A 23,070-nucleotide genomic window follows, 5' to 3' on the forward strand; every position below is an offset into this window, starting at 1 on the left:
CTCTCCAAACTAAACTGCTAAACCTTAGTTTTACACGACAGAACTAGTTTTCCAGTATGGGTTTCCACTGTTCTTTATGAAGTCCCCATTACTTAATCTAATGTTATTTGCTTGACTTTGTCACAAGCAGCAGACTAGTAAAAAAGCTAATCAGCATTCAAGCAGACCTCTAATTCTGTGTCCAGTCCTTTAATAAAATGCTAAGGATCAGAATGAAGTTATTGTGGGGAAAATAGGAGGAGGAAAGAGTATTGGGAATGTTCACCACCTTGAATTATTTATAAAAATAATAAAGGTGGCATTAAAAAAAATCTAAGATAAATAGATGAGAGAGAGAGAAAGGGAGAGCGAGAGAGCGAGAGAGAGATGGATGGATGGACGGACAGAGGCAGATAGACAGATGACATGAAGCTCTTTCTTGGAAGAGGAGACCCTGAGCCAAATTGGAATTGGTATATCTTTAAAACTAATCTATACTGCAGGAAAGGGGAGGAACAAGAACATTCCTGGATGTAAGAGTTCTTGTCAGTGAGAAAACATTTGGCCCATAACTCCATAGGAAACATTATAAGGCATTTCTGAAGCTATATTGTTGTGGAGCTCCAGGGAGAAATATATAAATCACGAACGAACCATTTCGTGTTGAGTTTCAGATGAAGACAGAGAACATAAGGGATTTTCTGCTTCAAGTACAGTTGTTGTTGGGAATATTGCAGAAAGGCTGAGGAACATGTGCCTGCTCCTGCTATGTCTCAAGCATCAAATACTCTGAGGCCAGTCCCAACAGGAATCACTGAACAATAGGCAATAACAGGCTTTGCAACCTGATCATGCATTGGAACAATTGATTGTGGTAATTGCTTCTCAGATTGAACCAGTTCACACAGTTCTCCAATATGCTATTGTCAAAACTGAGTTTCAGGTGTCCCTGAAGCAGAAATACTAGGGGCCAAAATCCTGAGGGTGTGGCCCCACAATAAGAAAAAGCAGCATGCAAAACAAGGGTGGAGATCTTTTTCACTTTGAGGCTTACAGTACATACACTCATAAGATGTGCATTCATTCCGTGGCTGCATTCCAGCAATGGGCAGGTCAAAGCCAAAATTGGGGTTGACCAAAGCAACACCTACGAATGCCTTTCATACTTATACTCACTCTGAAATGAAGAAGCTGATACTTAATTTACACCATGGAGATACTGTCTGTAGGAAAGAAGACCATGTGAAATAACATTTGCAGTTGTTAGATTTCTTCTAAAATTCAAATATACATTGTAGAAGTTCTCCTAAGTTTTTAATGTTGAGATAACCTTGGTGATAGCAGTTATTTTTTCTGAGATGATCTGTTCTACCAACTGTGGTCCTGTCTAGAGAAGGTCTATGCATGGATTTAACATTTAGGTTGGACTACTGTAATTTACTCTACCTGGGTTTGTTTTTGAAGATGTTTTGGAATTTTCTGCTGATGAGAAAGTGGCTAGATTTATTTGGTCAGAAATTGCCTATATTCTGCAAAGTTTTGTGGGGCATAAATTCAAAATCCTGTTGCCACTACTCCAAAATTATAAATTTAGACCTTGTACAGTATACTGAGGTTGTCCCCTCTCTAGTTCTTCTTGTGGTAGGCAGGGAGGAGTATTATAGCCAGTCTCTTTGTTTACTGTCAGTGGATCATTCAACATTTTGTTTAACAAGAGCACATTGTTTGAATAGATTATATGATTCTGCTGGTTTTCGTGCAAACCAACGTCTGCTTTTCCTGCATTGGATAAGGAGTGCACATTTTTCTCCTTCTGTCCTGGCAACTTTTTACAGAGGCACAACTGAAGCTTTTTAACAAACTGCATCACTGCTTGGTTTGGTGGTAGCAGTGCTTCAGATAGAAGTTCCATACAAAGGGTGGTAAGGACAGCTGAGAAGATTATAGGAAGCTCACTTTCCATTATTCAGGAACTGCTTATAAGTGCTATGTGCTTAGAGCTCGAAGCATTGTTAGAGACCCTGCACGCCCACTTCACAGTCTGTTTCTGTTGCTCCCCTCTGGGAGGAGGTTTAGAAGTATTTCTAGCAGGACTACTAGCTTCTACAACAGCTTTGTTCCTTATGCCATCCATCTTGTAAATTTGCAGGATTCTTTTTTCTCGCCATGTATATGTATACATCTGAACTAGACTGTGTTGTTTCTCTTTGTTATATATGTGTGGTATATGGTTATATGCATAATCTTTTGTTATGTTTATATATTGGAGGTGGTTACTCTTTGAGGGCTGAATGTAATGAAATTTCACTTTCATGTATGCTGATTAGTGTACATTTAAAGTGACAATAAAGTTTATTCTATTCTATTCTATTCTATTCTATTCTATTCTATTCTATTCTATTCTATTCTATTCTATTCTATTCTATTCTATTCTATTCTGTTGAAAGGTTCAGAACTTCACATTTATGGTCAGAATTATTTTCTTTTTTTACGTGGTTTGCCAGCACAGGAATCTCTCCAGTTTGTTATCTTTCTGTCCTCTTATAGGACGTTCTCACTTAACTCTTCACTTGCCTTACTAGGGTGTAAGTACTCTATTGTTTCATCACATTGGTCACCCAAGTAACAATGGGTTCAGATGACACTGGTACTTTCACTAGCTGCTCTGGTTGCCATTGAACTCTCATTTTGGTTCAAAGTACTGGTTAGGCTCTAAAACTGAAATGGTCTGAGGCCACGTTCTTCAAAGGATTTTTCATCTGCATTTAGACTTACAAGGTTTGTCTGAAAGCCCCATGCTGAGCTGCCTAACTCTGAAACAAATGCAAGGGGAAAATCCCTTTCAGCTGTCTTCTGTTGGGTGAAATCCCTTCCTTTCAGGCCTGGGAAATCCTGTAAAGCTCACTTATTCCCAGTGACTTACTCTTGAACTTGTTGAGTTGGCATGATAAATGTAACTCTTCCTGGATTTTTAAACTGGACAATTAAATTTTATTTGCTAGTTCCTACAGCTTATTTAGGCATTGAAGATTTCTGCTATGTCTATTTCTTGAATTCTTGAAAAATTGCCTGAAAAAGTTTTACCATAGAATGAAGAAAGGATTGGTAAATGATAATGTCTGATGATAGCATCATACAAATATAGGTATTGTTGTTGTTAGCTGCAAAGTCGTGTCTGACCCATCGCAACCCCATGGACTATGTTCCTCCAGGCCTTCCTGTCCTCTACCATCTTCTGGAGTCCATTTAAGTTCACATCTACTGCTTCAGTGACTCCATCCAGCCACCTCATTCTCTGTCGTCCCCTTCTTCTATTGCCCTCAATCTTTCCCAGCATTAGGCTCTTCTCCAGTGAGTCCTTCCTTCTCATTAGGTGGCCAAAGTATTTGAGTTTTAGCTTCAGGATCTGGCCTTCTAAAGAGCAGTCAGGGTTGATGATCTCTAGGACTGACCTGTTTGATCGCCTGGCAGTCCAAGGGACCCGCAGGAGTCTTCTCCAGCACCATAGTTCAAAGGCCTCAATTCTTTGGCGCTCAGCCTTTTTTATTTATTATTTATTTTATTTATTTTAATTCCATTTATATCCCGCCCTTCTCCAATTTATAGGTATATACAAATATAGGTATACACAGTATATATTTAGATCTGTTGGCCACCAATCGCTGCAACTTATGTACTTGTGTCAGATATTGGGATGCAAGTACATAATTTACATGATGAGCTTACACACCCATGATATCATGGCTTATGGTAGACGCTACTGCTAAAGATGCTGATCGCGAAGAGTTAGGTTTGGAAAAGCTTCCTATAGTCCTCAACAGAAAGTGCTTTTCAAGCCTCTTTGACAATACAGTTTTGGAAGACCAATTGCAGTCCAGGAGGAAGTAAAAATTAACTCTTCCCTTCCAGCAGCAACTCAGCTATCCACATGCTAGAAGCAGTCTTTTCCCCCCCAAGAAAATATTCAAGCCATTTTCTTCTTTTTTAGTACTATGATTAATTTTGAGCTTAACATTTTTAGCTGTGATTTTTATCTCTTTAGCGTAACACAAGTAGTACAAAAAAACTATTAGTGCCAATGCACGGCTTTTTTCAATAGCAACTGAGATGATGGGAAAGGACTAAAGATCCTTCTGATTGGCTAGGCAAGAAATGGCAAGAATAGCTTTCCAATGAGACAGAAAAATCAGCTAAGTAGATTTATTGTTGAAGAGCTAATAAAGCCATTATAAAAAAAAACCAGGAATTTTCATGGGGTACAGTGGGCTAGAAGCAGGAAAGATAATTTCACCTGTGTTTTGTTTTGGAAATGTTCTGGTCTGGCACGAAGCTGTTTACTTGTGATTTTGAGCCAAATGGCTGGGCTGGCGTTTTGCAATCCTTGAAGCAAATACTATATATATAGACTGAAGTAAATAGTATGTTTTATACTTCTTGCTGAGGAAAGCCATGAGTCAGCCTCGACAGATGAGTTCAGGCCTGCAAATTTGTTATGGATTTAGTTCTTCAATCTGGGCATTTGTAAGGAGAGAGGAGAATTTCAGCTGAGAATTCAAGATCCTTTATTCTAAATGACCAGACTCATCTCTCTATAGATTAACGTAGCTATCCTGGACTTCTCCAGGGGGTTGTTATAGCAATCAGTATTCTTAAATTTTAAAAAAAGCCTTCTTCCAATATTTGAGTGATTGCATGATTAAGATAAAAATGTCTCCCTTGAGACATTGATTTGTGGTGACTGCATGGACACAACTATGATTAGGGCTAGTCAAGCTGACAGAACAAGGTGTTTGAGTGATGTTACAGAAACAGAACTGGGGAAGAAAGAAAGAAAAAGAGAATGGTTATTTTTAAAGCCTTGGGTTTTTTTAGATTCAACTCAGTCCTGTGACGGAGCCATGGGCTAAGCACAATTTTTCTAGGTGCTTTTGGCCGCCGCTTATACTTAATCCTGAGGGACAAAGAAAACTGTAACTTTGAAAGCATGAACAACCAGGTAGAGGCTGTAATTTGTCTATTTTCTTCTGTTTCATTAGAGATGCAGAATGCCCTCTTATCTACGACTTTCAAGAAACCAAAAAGCCCTTTGAGCTAATGGCACTACGCTCTACTCCCTGCATGCAGCCCTCTCTGCATCTTGTTTATTGCTGCTTTCTTGGGACACTTGACAGATCAGAATGAATTTCCTCTTGCACATTAGAATGCTGCCTGCTTGTACTAAGTACAGCCTATTCTTCCTAATGTGCACGTCCATCTGTCACTGCACACAGTGCTAATCTCTCTAAGTTCCAGGCTCCCCCCCCACAACCTTTCCCCCCCCCCCACGGGTGAAGCTGGGAGAGAGAAGCAAATTGCAAACTTCTTAGACAGTGGATTCCATCCCCATCCCCCTTTACATCCATTGCTGTCCCATGCTGGGAAAAACAAAGAAGCATTTCATTCTCTGATCTGTGGAGTTTAGTGATCTGGCATAAAAAGATCAACTGGAGACAAGAGCTACCACAGCAAAGAAAGGCAAATATGCATTTATTTGTAAACATTGCTGCCCTCTGAGCCATCTTTCTACTACTAGCAGTCCCTGGTGCTTGCAGGAAAGGAAGGTTTGTTATTTTTCTAGGGCTGGAGAAAAGAGCTGAACGCATTCTTGCAAAGGCATCATTATGAAAAGCAGGCTCACTCATACTGATATCTCTAACCATAATGCATACAGTACAGAGGTATGCAGACTGCAGAGTCTGTTTCATTGGAGTTGATGCTGGAATAAAAGATATGTGTGCATTCCCTCCCAGTGTGAAATAAATGTGTTTTTTAAACAATAATTGTTTGAATAATTGAACAGGTGTCTCTTTGAAAATAAGAAAGAAGTATGCTATGAAAAAGGGAATCAATTAAAAAAAAAAGCAAAGTACAAAGCCCAGAGAGATAAAAAAATAAACCTAGATGCAAGGTTTATTTTCATGTAGCAGCTTTCCTCCTCTTACTGATCTCCATAGGTGGCTGCAAATGCAAGAATCCTCACCTGTGAGATCTCACAACTATTGCAGACATATGAGTTTTCTCATTTTTCCATTAATGAAGTTAGTTGCAGTTTTACTGAGCTCTAAGATGGGGAGGAGGACATGGTTCAGGTTGTATTTACAGAATACATTTGTTTGTTCATCAAGACCCATGAGACATTGGCTTTCGAAATACTCTAGTCTCAAATACATCGTTTATTTAATGCAACTCTCCTAAGGATTTATGACTTTCTTCAGTGACACATTTTATGTGAAATCCATGAATCTGTTCATGTTTTTGGCTTTGTCCCTTTTTCAGCAGGTAGCTGAGCTGCAGGAAGAGGATGAGGTGGTCACAGAAGTTTTCTCTGTCCCTCCCTTTACAAGGGCTTTACCAGGTTTAAAGCACGCCACCAATTACAGTGTTCGAATCCAGTGCTCTAACGAGATGGGCAGCTCTCCTTTTTCAGATTGGGTCTATTTTCAGACCTTGGGATTAGGTAAGTCTTAGAGGGCTAGAGTGCATGGAACTCTTAAAAGATATTCTTCCCTGTTGAATCAGAAAACATTTGGATATCAGCAACTTTTTTGATTAATTGAACAACCCGCATTGCATGTCTGGTTAAACTAAGATTGCAAGCGACATGCAAAACTCAGTGCTGCTTCAAGCAAGCAAGCAATCATCTCCCTTTGTGGTTGTTGCTTTCTATTGTACAGTTAATTGGAAACTCTGGAACTGTTACTAGTTCTTCCAAGCATCTGGATAAAATAGATGTTTCAGTGTTTAGAGCTTGTTGAAAAGGTGGGAAACCTTTTAGAAGACTGTGTAGAACTTAACTACAAATTTAATAAAGGTAAAGGTAAAGGTTCCCCCGCACATGCATGCTAGTCGTTTCCAACTCTAGGGGCCGGTGCTCATCTCCGTTTCAAAGCCGAAGAGCCAGCACTTGTCCAAGGATGTCCCCATGGTCATGTGGCTGGCATGACTAGACGCCAAAGGCGCACAGAACGTTGTTACCTTCCCACCGGAGTGGTCCCTAATTTTCTACTTACATTTTTACGTGCTTTCGAACTGCTAGGTTGGCAGAAGCTGGGATGAGTAACAGGTGCTTACTCTGTTACACAGCACTCGGGATTCGACCTGCCAAACTGCCAACCTTCTGATCGACAAGCTCAGCATCCTAACCCACTGAGCCACTGCGTCCCTACGAATTTAATAAATGATTATTATTAGCATATAGGATATTTGAGTTTCCTAAAACTCTTCTGTCCTTTGAGGCCTACCATTCAGTAGCGCTCTTTTATTTATTTATTTATTTATTTAATACTATTTCTATACCGCCCTTCTCCCGAAGGACTCAGGGCGGTGAACAGGGCAAGAATAAAAATACAGATTACAAAAGTTAAAACAAGATTAAATAAATGCCCACATACTAAAATACATCTTTAAAACTCAATAAAATAACCATAACAAACCCCAACCCCCCAATCCCTTCATCAGGCCAGGCCAGCTTGTTCAAAAAAGTATGTTTTTAGCTCGCGGCGAAACAACACAACATATACATTGTGATTTTCTTTCCCTTACAGCTCCAAATTGTACTCCACAAAATGTACACATTATCCAAAGAGACTCTTGGCTGATTTTGGAATGGGAAGCAGTAGCTCCAGAAATGTTTGGGGAGAATGCCTTAGGATACAGGTTGGAATGGAGCCAAGATAACATAACTCAGGTAATAAACCGAGAAACATATGATGTTGGTGGAGCAGGACAAAGTCTATTTAGGAGAACATTTTCTAATCTTATAGCTTGCAGATGGATTGCTCTTCAATTCCCATCATCCTTTAGCTAGCTAGTGGTCAAGCAGGAAAATATAGTAATGACTGTCCAATATGCTTAAATGCCCAAACACAGAAGTTTAAATAACCCATTGATCCTTATTACCAGTGATAAATGTTCTTACCTTCATAAATTGAAAATGCTGCTAATAGATTTCACTGCATCTTGTGGCAATGAGTTCTAAAAAGAAATAATTTGAACAATTAAAAGACCAGTTTGGTTAGAATGAACTACCAATAAAAGCAGATGAGTCTCCATGTTGGTAAGATGTGTATTCACAGATTTGTATTTTTATGTTGGCAGTTGCAAAAATTATCACACTAAATATATGGCTGCTGTTTGTTGCATACAAATTGAGTAGTGGTGTTCAGTTTTGCAGTGAGAAATGTTTCTTTGTGTACTGTTTGTGTATTTAGTGTGCATCTGGTTTTATTTAACTTGTTGATTAAAGCTGGAGAAGTATGCTCTCCTCAAAAAATAAAAGAAATACTTAAAAAAGTGGAGGCATTTCAAACGTGACCCCAAAAGGGTAACACTGTCTTGCACAGATATAGTTCTTATTGTCACAGACAGACTTGGATTTAGTCTTGGGGAGTATAAATTAAAAACCTAGCAACCCTGATAGGAATAGATTTGCTAGTACGACTGAAAGCAAGAAATATTAGGGATTGAAGAAGTAATGCTAGTTCTTTTAATTTAAGGCATACCTGAATGTAGGAAGCCTTAATATTTTCATGCTTGGGATGGGCTTCTGTCCACTGCAGCTTAGATATTAGACATGCATATTGTATTTGCTCTTTGGACTGCAAAAACTGTGTAAGGAATAGGACCGCAAGACTAAAAAATTGTCTGCCTCAACGTGAACTTTCTGGCTGAATGCCCTACTTCACATGCTCTTTTACCAGTAAGAGACTGATGATCACTTGTTCTGTTATCTACTACTACTGATTCTTGTGAATTGTAATGCCAGATATAAGTAGTATTTTGTACCCAAGTTTTTTAATTTAGGGATGATAGGACTATTACCTACCAATGCGTTTGGGCAGCTATTTTTAGGAAACCAAATCGGGGTTCTGTTAACTGTTGCTAGACTGCTCCTTTGTTTTAATAACAATAGTAATAGTTTGCTGATACAGCAAACAATTGAGCTATCAAGTAGCCCCAGTCAAACATACACCAATCATATTTGACCTGGAGAAGAACCAGGAGATATCTGGGAAGGGAGATTTAATTCTTATGATGATGGAATTACTTCCATTATTGCGTGGATGACATTTTATTTCTAAACTAGAAAATAATATTTTGTGTAGTAATTCCCCTCTTACATAGATACAAAGTAGGCTCTGCTCAGAGACTGCATTTCAGTTGTGCAATAAATAATGCGTCAATTTGGTATAAAACCAGCCATCAGTTATTTACTATGTAACTGTATGAAGACTGTGCATGAGTTTTGATTTCCAAGCTTTGAAGAATTTATTTTATGAAAACCACTGAATTTCATAAAGGTGGGAAATTAGGCAATGACAGCAAGCCAGCTGCATGGGGTAGAACAATTCATCCACTGAATTGCCATAGAATAGCGTTTGCTTATTAACCCAGACAGAGCAGGCAAGCATGGGCTGTACAGGAGATGCTGGAAGCACAAATAACTTCTTAAGTTAATCCAAGCTACCGTCTTTTGGACAGAACAAATACAGTAGTAGTAGTAATAGAAGTAATAGCACTAGTACTAGCACTTAGATTTATATACCACTTCACAATGCATTACAGCCCTCTCTAAGCAGTTTACATAATCAGCATATTGCCCCCAACAATCTTGATCCTCATTTTACTGACCTCGGAAGGATAGAAGGCTGAGTCAACCTTGAGTCAGTCATAATCAAACTGCTGGCAGTCGGCAGAATTAGCCTGCAATATTGCATTCTAACCACTGCGCCACCAACGCTAACAACAACAATAATAATAATAATAATAATACACTGCAATGAACAATTGATTTTCTGATTCAGAAGTAATAATGAACAAGTATCACTTGAATGACGATACACCATTTATGTTTTTTTGTTTATAGGGGGAAATGATTGTGAAGGAAGCAAGAGCTAACCTTTCTATGTGGAATCCCTTAAAAGACCTTATGATCAAGGTCTGTATACTCAGTTCAGCTGGTTGTGGACCTTGGAGTGAGCCTTTATTGCTTTCATCCCAAGATTTAATAGGTAAGTGGCAAATGCAGGAAGCGTTTGTGTTTGAGGAAAATGGGCTGTTGTTAATATGGTGCATCAGATGAGGAATAGTGAGGGAGCTGGTACTATTGTATTTCTCTGGCTGTGCTCTTTCCAGTATTGCCAGCTGCATTTGTATTATGTTCTTACAGATAAGAACCAAATAGCTTCAAATAATCTAACAGAAGCAGGGACTGGCTGGGACTATTACAAATTTTCTGTGTAAAGGAAATTTTGACATCAATACAATACAAATGGCTCCCTTACCATTTGTTTGATGTTAATGTATTATTAAAAAATAAATGAAAAAAATGAAAATGAAAATAAATGAAAATAAAATCTGTGAGTGTGATATGGCCTAGATTAATAGAAATAATATTTTCTGCATTTGAGTTCCCCCCCCCAAATGGTTTATAAGGATTCTCAGATCAAAGTATCTGACAGTTTTGGCTCTTCTGTTCTAATAATGGCTAGCCCAGAAACTGACCAGATGGAGATGTGCCACATCAAACCTTGCAGAACAGCAGCTTTGGCTGTGTTGCTAAATCAATTTAGAGTTATTTAGTATATGACTAGTGGACCTCCTTCTAGAGCTAAAGCTCTTTCATGGAGAGAAATGTCTATATGCTAAACATATTTAGTTTTTTTTCACAAGGATTTTATTTTCTAAACAGGGGGGCAAAGGCAGCCTCTTTATGGAACATCCTGGGTTCCTGTGGTTTTAGGAATTCTGACTGCGCTGGTTACAGCAGTTGCCTTAGCCCTAATCCTTCTACGGAAAAGAAGAAAAGAAACACGATTTGGGTAAAAGTCTTCTTTTGCTGTTTATCATCTCCACTGTAATTTCAGCATCCCTTTGTGCAGTGGTCCTCAAAATGTTGGCCTCTGATATGTCAGTGGGAATTCCTAGCCAGCATAGCCTTTAACTATGTAAAGCATTTCATTTTCACTTGATGTTTTGTATACTCTTTCATATTCTCTTTCATATTCTCTTTCTCTTCCTCTCCCTCCTCCCTTTCTCTCTTTCACACACACACACACACACACACACACACACACACACACACACACGTGGGTATGGAAAATATGATAGTCTTTGTCCTCCTGATTGAGAATTGCAACCTTAAAATATCTGGTTCGCAGAATGGAAAGACTGATTAGGTCAACAAATTGCCCTCCAGATAAACAACTTGTGGAATTGGCTTCAAGACTTTCCTGTGCCACTGACTGTATAACACACTGCCACTAAGATGGTAGGGAGAGAAAGAACCATAATGAAAGAGTGGCATAGCCAAGAAGAAGCGGTAGAGCAAGCCCTAGAGCAAGGGTGGGGAACTACGATCCTTTTATGACTTTGGACTTCCAGAATTCCTGAGCCAGCCATGAGTTCTCCAATTTTACCCTAATTTTTACCCTAATCCTAACCCTTCGGAAGTATGGAAGAGTTTTCCTGGGTGTTCTGATATTTTGCACTGCCTCAGAAAAAAAAAGAAATAGTTATCAGGATAAAGAGGTTCTTAGCTGTTGTCTGTAGTAAATACATAAGTCAACTTAGGTTTGGTAGTACTTTGCACATTTCATGAGATGTTCTTTGCTTCCCTCCCTTCCCCTCCCCACCCCCCACTTAGTCAAGCCTTTGGCAGCGTGGTTGGAGGTGATCCTGTAGTCCATTTCAGAGCAGTGCGATCATTCAACCGAGAAGTCCCAGAGCTTATTGAAGTAACATGTAGGTAAAATATATGTGACTCTTTCCCTCAGCAAGTGTATTTCCATTCTCTTAGCTAAAGTGCTGTTCTCTTCCTCCATTAAACCATTTCCTAATAGTACTGCGATGATGATGATGATGATACATGTAATATCCTATTCATTTCCCAAATTAAAAGACTAAATAAGACTATGCCTTATGCAAAATTGGTACCCATGTTCCTTCGAACTCTATAGGGGAAAGGTCCTACAAAGCTGGATTTCCATGTCATCAAGGCCTTATTTTCATTCTGTTTCTTTTTAGCCGAATCCTGACTCCAATTATTTATGAGTAAAATGAATATCTTATGCACATTCATTAGGATATAAATCCAGCTGACAACAGAGGCCTTTGTTCTCAGATAAACTGGGGGGGGGGAGAATGATCAAACTCTAAGTAGTGATACACTTTTGTACTATATTTCAAATCAGAGTTCAGCTATTGTACTACTGTTTGGAACTTGATTATATCATAAAAACTATGGCTTGCCATCTTCAGACTGAAGCATAAATTGCTATCTTAGAGGTTGATTCATAGATATTGCTTAAAGCAGTCTTTTCCTACTTGTATTCTTCAGATTGTAACTCCCAGAATTGCCAGTCATTAAGTGGAGATGACCAGAATAGGAATGGCTGGGTTTTAAACTCATATTTTTTATCATTCAAGGGAAGTAGTTCAAATAATATGAAACTCTGAAATTTTATAGCACTGAAAAAAGCAACTTTATTGTATCTTTGTTGCTTTATATCTGTTATGAGACTAAAGAAAGGAATTACGTCCTAGAGAGTAAGAGTGAATTTACTGTATTTCCAAAACAAGCTTGTTCGTTTTTCACACACATTTACTTAATGTTTCTCAACCTGCTACCCTTCAGTGCATCTAGCCTTAATTCCTATGTTTTCCAGTCATGGAATCAAAGTTTGTGCTAGCCAAATATATTGGGAGCTTGTAATTTAACACATCTCAGTGCCCAAGCTGAGGGAACATTATTCTAAATTATATAACATTAACTTTATTTTGGATCAAGACAGTGATTAAAGCTAGACTGAATCCTGGTTAAGTTGCCCTTGTTCTCTTCTGTTTATCCAGTGGAAAATATAGGAATCAGTGATGAACTGAAGATCAAACTGAAAGATGTCCTAATTCAGGAGCAACAGTTTACTCTGGGAAGAATGCTAGGCAAGGGTGAGTGGTCATCCAAAGCTTTACTTTGTTTAAACCCAATCCTATACAGTCGTTTATAAATATCTGATTTCTAAGGACTTAGTCACCCTAAATGGCAGTAATTTCAACTGATTGCAGCTAGGAACTGGAGCTTTAGATCGGGAATACTCAGTGCTTTTTTTGTAAAAGAAAAAGGTGCCAGAACTCACACGTCATACAACCTGCTTTGCCTACCCTACAAGGTTCCATCCAAAAAAGGTGCCGGAACTCCGTTCTGAGCTTTCTATGAGAAAAAAAGCCCTGGGAATACTTATCATTCCATAGGTGCTTTTAGAAGAGAACTGAGGCTGACAGATTAAATTATATAGGGCTAAAAAATGCAAGTACTCGATGCCTGTAAATTGTGGTTATTAAATGCATTTCTGAGGGCATAAGGAACTTACCATATCAAAGAATATGAGAGACTTAGAAAAAACGAAGAAGAATAGCATAATAGTGGAACGGGAGAATGCATTTACAAAATGTGTGAAAGCTGCAGGAAATGAATAGAAACAAAGCTAATATGGAAGTAAAAAGTACAAGGGTTATGGCAGCAGAAATATTTTTGGAGCATCAAGAGAGGTTTAGGAAGATTATTGCTGTAGCTTTTTACTAGCACCCTATCAAACCTCCATTGTACATTCTACTCTTAATCCTAAAACAAACGAATCTTGCAGAAATGTCTTAAGATTTCTGCTTATTTGAAGGATCATTCACAAGAAAGATATATTTCAGTTTGGAGGAGATGGATAGATTATATTCAGAATAAATATGGGACTAAAAAGTTCCATTTAGCTTATGAGTAGATTTTAGAGGGATATTGTTACTAATTTTAGTGTTAGTACTTTGTATGTATCTATGTTAAAGGGGAGTTAAAGCACATTATGAATTTGGTTAATTTTATATTATGGATAATTTTTAGTTAGAATATGATTATTATATCTATAACCCTGTATTTAGCTCTGGGAAGCGGGTGGGGGGGAAGGGGGTGGTTTGGGGTGGGTGGGGTTTGGGGATATGTATTGTAAAAATTTTTTTTTTTGTAAAACTCTTTAATAATAATTAAAAAAAATCCTAAAACAAAATAACTGCAGTGAGCTTTTCCAATTTCCACCCTCCTTTACCTTACTTTTTTTTGTGTGTAATTTATTAGGGGAATTTGGTTCTGTCAGGGAGGGTCAGTTGAAAATGCCTGATGGCTCTCTCCAGAAAGTTGCAGTGAAAATGCTAAAAGGTGAGTAACTCTACATTATTTGAACTGTCTCCACGCCATTTTGTCACCATGAACCTTCCATCTTCTGAGTTTGTGTATTCTCACCAAACAATAGTCGGCTGTGCTTAACCTTCCTTTTCCTTTTCCCTTTTCTTCATATCGCCTATAACTGACACACATTCCTTGAATGGGTATTTGTTTATTTCCTCAATGTATATGGCCGCCCTTCTCACCAGCGCAGTTCTGGGCAGTGAACAATATAAGCATAAAAAGTAGAGATATAAGCTCTTTGAGCTCTCGGGCCCAGGCTGAGGAGAAAATTATTTTAACTGGGGTTTTTAAGAGTACAGGGTTGATTTAATATTTTTTAACTTGGTTTTTAACTTTTGTATGTTTGATTTTTAACTCCCTGTAAACCGCCCTGAGTCCTCAGGGAAAGGGCGGTATATAAATACAATAAAATAAATAAATAATAAATAAATAAATAAATAAATAAATAAATAAATAAATAAATAAATAAATAAATAACCAAAGCATAGCATCAAAACCAACACCCTTCAGACTGACCCCCTCTAGATATGTTGGGATTTTAATTCCCATATGCCCCACTCAGTATAGTGTAATGATGCTATACTCTATGGTTTCATTTCTATTCCATTTTTTTTGTAATTTAAATGTTTGACAAATGTGATTCACAGTCTGGCACATTAGCACTGGTAAATTAAAATATAACTAGTAACACTGTTCATATCCAGTCTGTTTGTTAATCTATTTGACTTATATTTAATGGCCAGTTCTGTGGACTAAACAGACTGCAGTGTGCCAGTCTTGAACTTTTATTCATTTCACCTATTTTACTAGTTTTTCAGCTTTTCCTGTAGACTCCCAACTGTTCTTTGTCCATTCTGCTCCTTTTCTTGAATACGCCCCCAATGAGTTTAAAAGAAATCTCAATAGTATTTCCCTTTATTTTAGCTGACATCTTCACTTCCAATGACATAGAGGAGTTCCTGAAAGAAGCTGCTTGCATGAAGGAGTTCGACCATCCACACATTACTAAATTAATAGGTGAGCACTAAAGGGTCCCAAACTATATAGTTTACAGTTTATTTGTAGAAGGAAATTTATTATTTTATTAAATCTATCAATATGGCTGCCCTTCTCACAAATCCAACCCTGAATGGCTAGGAAGCTGTTGAAACAATAAAGTAGCAAGATTAGGAAAGAATTTAAAAAAACAACAAGGGTTACCAAGAATAAACCCAAACAAAAGAATTATCACAGACTTTTAACAAGGGGCATCCCCACAATCATATGCTTGGCAACTGGTTCATATTTATGACCTTTGCTGTGACCTCCTGACAAGCAAAGTCAATGAGAAAGCCAGATTCACCTAACAACCAGGTTACTAACTTATCAACTGCGGTGATTTACTTAACAACTGTAGCAAGAAAGGTTGTAAAATGGGGCAAAACTCACTTAACAAATGTCTCACTTAACAACAGAAATGTTGGGCTCAATTGTGGTCGTAAGTTGAAGACTACCTGTACTGCTGAATTATAACCTTGTGAAACATAATAAGAATAGATGGGATTAATACATGGACTGGATCAAACCAAGAGTTTAGAAACGTTACTCTCTCAGGATTTAGTGTAATTTTCAGCATTTTGTGAAGAGGAATGTAGGCTAATTATTTATGATAATTTATTTCAGGTATAGTGGTGATTCTTGTTAATTGCACATTTCTGTTCTCTCGAACAAGGGGTCAGTTTGCGTAATCGGCCTAAAGGTCGCCTTCCAATCCCAATGGTTGTCCTGCCCTTCATGAAACATGGAGACCTTCACTCTTTTCTACTGATGTCTAGGATTGGAGAAAACCCCTTCGTAAGTTTTTTCTCTTAAGGCAACACTGAGATTAATTGATTTTCTGTTGCTTACCCTGTAATTGTTGTCATCTATTGATTTGTTTAGTTGCTTGCTTGCTTGCTTGCTGTGCTGCTTACTCTATTTGCTGCTACAATTCATAAGGGTTCTGCACAGCTGGCATTCTCCTCCTCCAGTAAAATGGTTAAACATTAAAATTAAAAACAAAACAATAAAACAACTATTAACAATTACAACTAAAGTTATAAAAGATTTCAGCATCCAAGGGACAAGCATCAAAGCACACCAATAAAAGGACTTGTAGCTTATATCAGTTCTACTCTCAGAGTTTTCATAAACATCCAAGTGTTAATGGCTTTCTGGAAGCTTGTAAAAGTTTAAGGGGGAAGCTAACCCAAAATACGCAAATAAGGAAAGGGGGCTACATTTAAGACAGCCTGACCTCGTGACTCCTCAAGATGATTTATCCTTGAGAGATGGCTAAATTGTCTCTTTTGATTAAAGGAAAAAAACACAAACACTTTTATTTCTATGTGGAATCCGTTCTGGACTTTGTGCTTGAGGTGGAAAAAAAATCGGCTTTACCGATTAGATAGATTTGTTATCAAAGTGGCTAGTTTATACTGCTATGTAAAAGTAAAAAAGATGAGGTTTTATGTTAAAGTTCTATTTTACTGCACCAAAGGAAGGCAACTCACACCCTGGTGGGTACCTCTTTACTCTCCTACCATCGGGTAGGAGATATAGAAGTATCGCCAGCCACACCAACAGGCTGAAGAACAGCTTCTATCCATGGGCTGTCAGGCTCCTGAACAGGAAATAACTCTATGTATGATTGACTTGAGAGGCCGGTGAGTTGTGCAATTAGCTCACATGGTGTAACAAGATGGTGGGTTTGTTGTCACTGTGAGTTGGGTGGGGCACGAAGAGAGGCTCAGCCAATCTCACTGTACACATGTTGTACTTTGATAATAAAGGTTCATTCACGGAAGTCAATGCCTTTTTTTTCCCCTTTGCTTTCCCCCACTTTTCCTTTTCCCCTTCCCTATCTTTCTTACTCTTTGCTTTTGTATTTTCTTGGTATCTTGTACTATAAACTAACAAAATTTGATTTTAAAAAAGAGGCGCCCCGCTCGACCATAGGAAGGGAGCACCTTTGCTCCCGCCGAGGCACCGCCTGACTCGCGCTGACCAGAAGAATTGCTTGCCCGGTCATGGAGTGCGGAACTGAGAGCAGCAGCGCACCAGGCGAGAGAGCTCAGAGAAAAGAAGGCGAGGCGCCCATTTGGCGGGGAAGGAGCAAAGCTGGGCAAATCACAGAGCAGGTGGAGCAGAGAAATGTTACAGGGGAAAAGGGGGCAGGGTTTAAAAGGCAAGGCGGGCGGGACGTGGAGACGTTCTGCATTTAGAAGTAACGAAGGAGCCTCCGGGTGCTTTCTGGATCGGATTGTGCAAACTGAGCGTGCCGCTACAGTCCTCGTGTTTCCCAGGGTTGCCTGTCGTGCCAGAGGTATTCCCTGTAGCCCCAGATTCTTTAGCTCCCCACTTTCCTTAATTCGGGCGAATTTTGTGCTCCGTGGAGAAACATTAATACGCAAATGCCGTTTGTTTAACTGCGCAAAACTCGGGGGAAACCTTGGTATTTGGGAACGGAAAGGCTTAAGCCTTTTCATTTCTGTTTTATGCACAGGCTGGGAGGGTCACGAAGTTTACCTCTTTTATTTTAGCAACATCGTGGCACGTATAAAAAAAGGGTACTAACGCTAAACGAGTTGTTAATATGCAGATTGTGTGCCAGGAAGTGAAATATTGAGTTATTAGCCCAAACCCTATAATTTAACATGAAAAGTAGGGGGTCGTCTTATATGCCGGGTCGCTTTATACGCTGGAAAATACGGTAAACTATGTGTGGAAAGTCATCACTATTTTTAGAACCCCTTTGCTATCTGCCGTTAAATTTCAGTTTCAGAAATGTTAAATGTGCATTTCAGTGGTCAAGATCAGTGGGATTTTGTTGCCAATAGCCATGGAAGTGCCCTTTGCTAATTTTTGTATGTGTGCTGGAGAAAAGACATGGAAGTATGCATCTAAAAGTGAATATATGCAGCTCAGGGCTGAACTAAGGAATCCATGGGGCTCTCTGAGTTTAGTTATTTCCTTGCAGATGTTTCATTACTCGATTAAGTAACATCATCAATGCTAGAAGGGAGTGGGGTTTACTCTCAGTTTATATGCAAGTGGCTTCCCTGTCAGTGTTGGTGTGAATGTTTTTGATGATTCCTTGATTAGGCTGTTCTTTACTGTTTGATTGTCTGAGTTGGTAAACAACACCTTGATTGGGGGGGTGTTTATAGCTTGCTTGTTGATCTAGTGTTAATGTTCGTGTTAATCTCTGCATATCTGGGTGTTGATTGCTGGTGAGGAGATTTTTGGTCTTTTTCTTTCCTTTTTTCTCTTTGAATGTCTCTTTTGAATGGTATGTAGATGTTGTTTACCCCTTCATGGATTACTGCCTTGTCCTGGCGAAGGAGCTTGCATAATTCAATGAAGCTATGAGCTATGCCGTGCAGGGCCACCCAAGACGGACAGGTCATAGCAGAGAGTTCTGACAAAATGTGATCCACTGGAGAAGGAAATGGCAACCCACTCCAGTATCTTTGCCATGAAAACCCCATGGACAGTACCAAAAGGCAAAATGATATGACGCTGGAAGATGAGCCCCTCAGGTCGGAAGGCATCCAATATGCTACTGGGGAAGAGCAGAAGGCTAGTACTAGTAGCACCAGAAAGAATGAAGCGACTGGGCCAAAGCCGAAAGGACGCTCAGCTGTGGATGTGTCTGGTGGTGAAAGGAAAGTCCGATGCTGTAAAGACTTTTTCTCCATAGGAATCTGGAATGTAAGATCCATGAATCAAGGCAAGCTGGACGTGGTCAAACAAGAGATGACAAGACTGAACATCGACATCTTAGGTATCAGCGAACTAAAATGGACAGGAATGGGTGAATTTAATTCAGATGACCATCAGGTATACTACTGCGGGCAAGAATCCCTCAGAAGAAATGGAGTAGCCTTCATAGTCAATAAAAGAGTAGGAAAAGCAATACTGGGATACAATCCTCAAAATGACAGAATGATCTCAGTTCGAATCCAAGGCAAACCATTCAATATCACAGTAGTCCAAGTCTATGCCCCAACCACCAGTGCTGAAGAGGATGAAATTGACCGGTTCTATGAAGCCCTACAGCACCTTATAGAACTAACACCAAAAAATGATGTGCTTATCATCATGGGGGATTGGAATGCTAAAGTAGGAAGCCAAAAGATAAGTGGAATAACAGGCAAGTTTGGCCTTGGAGTACAAAATGAAGCAGGGCACAAGTTGATAGAATTTTGTCAAGAGAATATGATGGTCATAGCAAACACTCTTTTCCAACAACCCAAGAGACGGCTCTACACATGGGCATCACTAGACGGTCAACATAGAAATCAGATTGACTATGTGCTCTGCAGCCAAAGATGGAGAACCTCTATACAGTCAGTAAAAACAAGACCAGGAGCTGACTGTGGCTCAGACCATGAGCTTCTCATTGCAAAGTTTAGGCTTAAACTGAAGAAAGTAGGGAAAAGCACTAGGCCACTCAGGTATGAATTAAATCATATCCCTGTTGAATATACAGTAGAGGTGACAAATAGATTTAAGGAATTAGATTTGATAGACAGAGTGCCTGAAGAACTATGGACAGAGGTTCGCAACATTGTACAACAGGTAGCAACCAAAACCATCCCAAAGAAAAAGAAATGCAAGAAAGCAAAATGGCTGTCTGAGGAAGCTTTGCAAATAGCTGAGGAAAGGAGGAAAGCGAAAGGCAAGGGAGGAAAAGAAAGATACGCCCAATTGAATGCAGAATTCCAGAGAATAGCTAGAAGAGATAAGAATGCCTTCTTAAATGAACAGTGCAAAGAAATAAAAGAAAACAATAGAATAGGGAGGACCAGAGATCTTTTCAAGAAAATTGGAGAGATGAAGGGAACGTTTAATGCAAAAATGGGCATGATAAAGGACCAAAACGGCAGGGACCTAACAGAGGCAGAAGAGATTAAGAAGAGGTGGCAAAATTACACAGAAGAACTATACAAGAATGAGCTTAACATCCCTGATAATAACAATGAGGTGGTAACTGACCTCGAGCCAGACATCCTAGAATGTGAAGTGAAGTGGGCCTTAAAAAAGCTGAGCAACAACAAAGCTAGTGGAGGTGACAGTATTCCAGCTGAGCTATTCAAAATCTTAAAAGACAATGCAGTAAAAGTGCTACACTCAATTTGCCAGCAAATTTGGAAAACTCAACAGTGGCCACAGGATTGGAAAAGATCAGTTTCCAATTCCAAAAAAAGGCAGCGCCAAGGAATGTTCAAACTATCGCACCATTGCACCCATTTCTCATGCTAGTAAAGTTATGCTTAAACTCCTACAAGCTAGACTCCAGCAGTATGTGGATTGAGAACTACCAGAAGTACAGGCAGGATTTCGAAGAGGCAGAGGAACTAGAGATCAAATTGGCAACATATGCTGGATCATGGAGAAAGCTAGAGAGTTCCAGAAAAACATCTACTTCTGCTTCACTGACTATGCCAAAGCCTTTGATTGTGTGGATCATAACAAACTGTGCCAAGTTCTTAAAGAGATGGGCGTACCAAACCATCTTATTTGTCTCTTGAGAAACCTATATGCGGGCCAAGAAGCAACAGTGAGAACTGGACACGGAACCACTGATTGGTTCAAAATTGGGAAAGGAGTCCGGCAAGGCTGTATACTGTCACCCTGCCTATTTAACATATATGCAGAGCACATCATGAGAAAAGCAGGGCTAGATGAATCAAAACTTGGAATTAAGATTGCCGGAAGAAATATCAACAACCTAGGATATGTAGATGATACCACTCTAATGGCAGAAAGTGAAGAAGAACTAAAGAGCCTCTTGTTGCAAGTGAAGAAGGAGAGTGCAAAAGTTGGGTTGAAACTAAACATTAAGAAAACTAAGATCATGGCATCCGGCCCTCTCAATTACTGGTAAATAGATGGGGAAGAAATGGAGGTAGTGACAGATTTTATTTTCCTGGGCTCCAAGATCACTGCAGATGGAGACTGTAGCCAAGAAATTAAAAAATGCTTGCTCCTCGGGAGGAAAGCCATGACAAATCTAGACAGCACACTAAAAAGCAGAGACATCACCCTGTCAACAAAAGTGTGTATAGTCAAGGCTATGGTCTTCCCAGTTGCAATGTATGGCAGTGAAAGTTGGACCATAAGAAAGGCCGAGCGCCAAAGAATTGAGGCCTTTGAGCTATGGTGCAGGAGAAGACTCCTGCGAGTCCCTTGGACTGCAAGGCGATCAAACCGGTCAGTCCTAGAGGAGATCAACCCTGACTGCTCTTTAGAAGGCCAGATCCTGAAGTTGAAACTCAAATACTTTGGCCACCTAATGAGAAGGAAGGACTCACTGGAGAAGAGCCTAATGCTGGGAGAGATTGAGGGCAAGAGAAGAAGAGGACGACAGAGAATGAGGTGGCTGGATGGAGTCACTGAAGCAGTAGGCATGAGCTTAAATGGACTCCTGAAGATGGTAGAGGACAGGAAGTCCTGGAGGAACATTGTCCATAGGGTCGCAATGGGTCGGACACGACTTCAGAGCTAACAACAACAACACGTTTTGATGGCTGATTTGTCATCCATCATGTCAGGCTTCCAGGAATTCTTTAATATTCACAGACTTAGCTTGGTCTAGGATGAAAAAAAATTGTTACTTACTAGCATTGACCTTTGCAAAGTCTTTGCACTCAGACTGATAATGCTGCAGTAGTGTTGTTTGGGTTTTTTATTGAAGTATTTTTCTCAGCCAGGTTAGAGCATATGCAATGCTTGGATTTGCTTAGTCAGGCCCTTAGAACAGTTGTAAGGACAAGGTTCGGCTGTAAGATATTTACTGGGAAGATTTTAAAGGACATACAGGAAAGGATTTTTTTAAAAAACCAAAAAACACATTCATTGATATTTGTAATCTACCTGTCACCAGTACATAACCAATATATTGTCTCTGTTGCCAGCTATCTTACACAGCTAGAAACACCAAGCCCAGTGATGGCAAACCTTTTAGAGACCAAGTGTCCAAACTGCAACCCCAAACCCACTTATGTATCATCGGTTGCTGGGTGGGCTTGGCCCTTTGGGTGGGCGTGGCTGCAGTAGTAGCTGCAGACTGGGTGGGACTAAAAAGTTCAGTCAATCAATTCCAACTTTGCGGAAAAATTTTTTTCCTCAAGAGAAGTTGAAATTGATTAATTGAACTTTTTTTTTTGAGTACATGGCGGCAGAGGCCTAAAGCGAAAAGGTTTTATAAAACCCAGCTGAAGGCCTAAGACCAGGGCTTTTTTTCTCGTAGAACGCTCAGAACGGAGTTCCGGCACCTCTTTTGGATGGAACCTTGTAGGGTAGGCAAGGCGGATTGTATGACGTGTGAGTTCCGGCACCTTTTTCTTTTACAAAAAAAAGCACTGCCTAAGACTGGGGCGACGCCATGCATGCCCACAGAGAGGGCTCTGCATGCCACCTGTGGCACCTGTGCCATAGGTTCGCCACCACTTACCTAGCCATTGGAAAGCTTTCTCTCTTGCTGATGCCATGTTTCCCCCTCTGCAGTATTAGATGCTAAATATAAAAAAGTTTCATTGGCTGAAAGCATTTGGCCCCGTGACTCCAGAGAGGTAGAATCTACAGAACATGTCCTTCTTCACTGCTCTCTTTACGGAGACATTATAGATATCTGGTCGCCCAGATTTGGCCTATACCCGGATGCTACTTATAGACAAAATACCCCTTGTTACATGCATGCTACCACTTCACTGACATTAATAGATATCTTTATTTTCTTGTAATTTTAGATATCATACTCATATAATTTTAATGTTTACATTATAATAGGCTATATCCTT

At 39.5% G+C, this 23,070-nt stretch overlaps 1 protein-coding gene across 1 annotated transcript in view; it reads left to right on the forward strand.

Moving 5' to 3' along the window:
* TYRO3 (TYRO3 protein tyrosine kinase) overlaps positions 1-23,070 on the forward strand; it is a 73,835-nt gene that overhangs the window by 37,440 nt on the left and 13,325 nt on the right. The window contains exons 7-15 of the mRNA XM_083365878.1: positions 6,298-6,475; positions 7,563-7,705; positions 9,884-10,028; positions 10,709-10,838; positions 11,663-11,760; positions 12,868-12,963; positions 14,135-14,215; positions 15,170-15,262; positions 15,957-16,078. Coding sequence (XP_083222004.1) covers positions 6,298-6,475; positions 7,563-7,705; positions 9,884-10,028; positions 10,709-10,838; positions 11,663-11,760; positions 12,868-12,963; positions 14,135-14,215; positions 15,170-15,262; positions 15,957-16,078 — 1,086 coding nt within the window. The remainder of the gene's footprint in view (positions 1-6,297; positions 6,476-7,562; positions 7,706-9,883; positions 10,029-10,708; positions 10,839-11,662; positions 11,761-12,867; positions 12,964-14,134; positions 14,216-15,169; positions 15,263-15,956; positions 16,079-23,070) is intronic.

This window comes from Vipera ursinii (genome assembly GCF_947247035.1).
Source record: "Vipera ursinii genome assembly, chromosome: 1".
NCBI classification, from domain to species: domain Eukaryota; kingdom Metazoa; phylum Chordata; class Lepidosauria; order Squamata; family Viperidae; genus Vipera; species Vipera ursinii.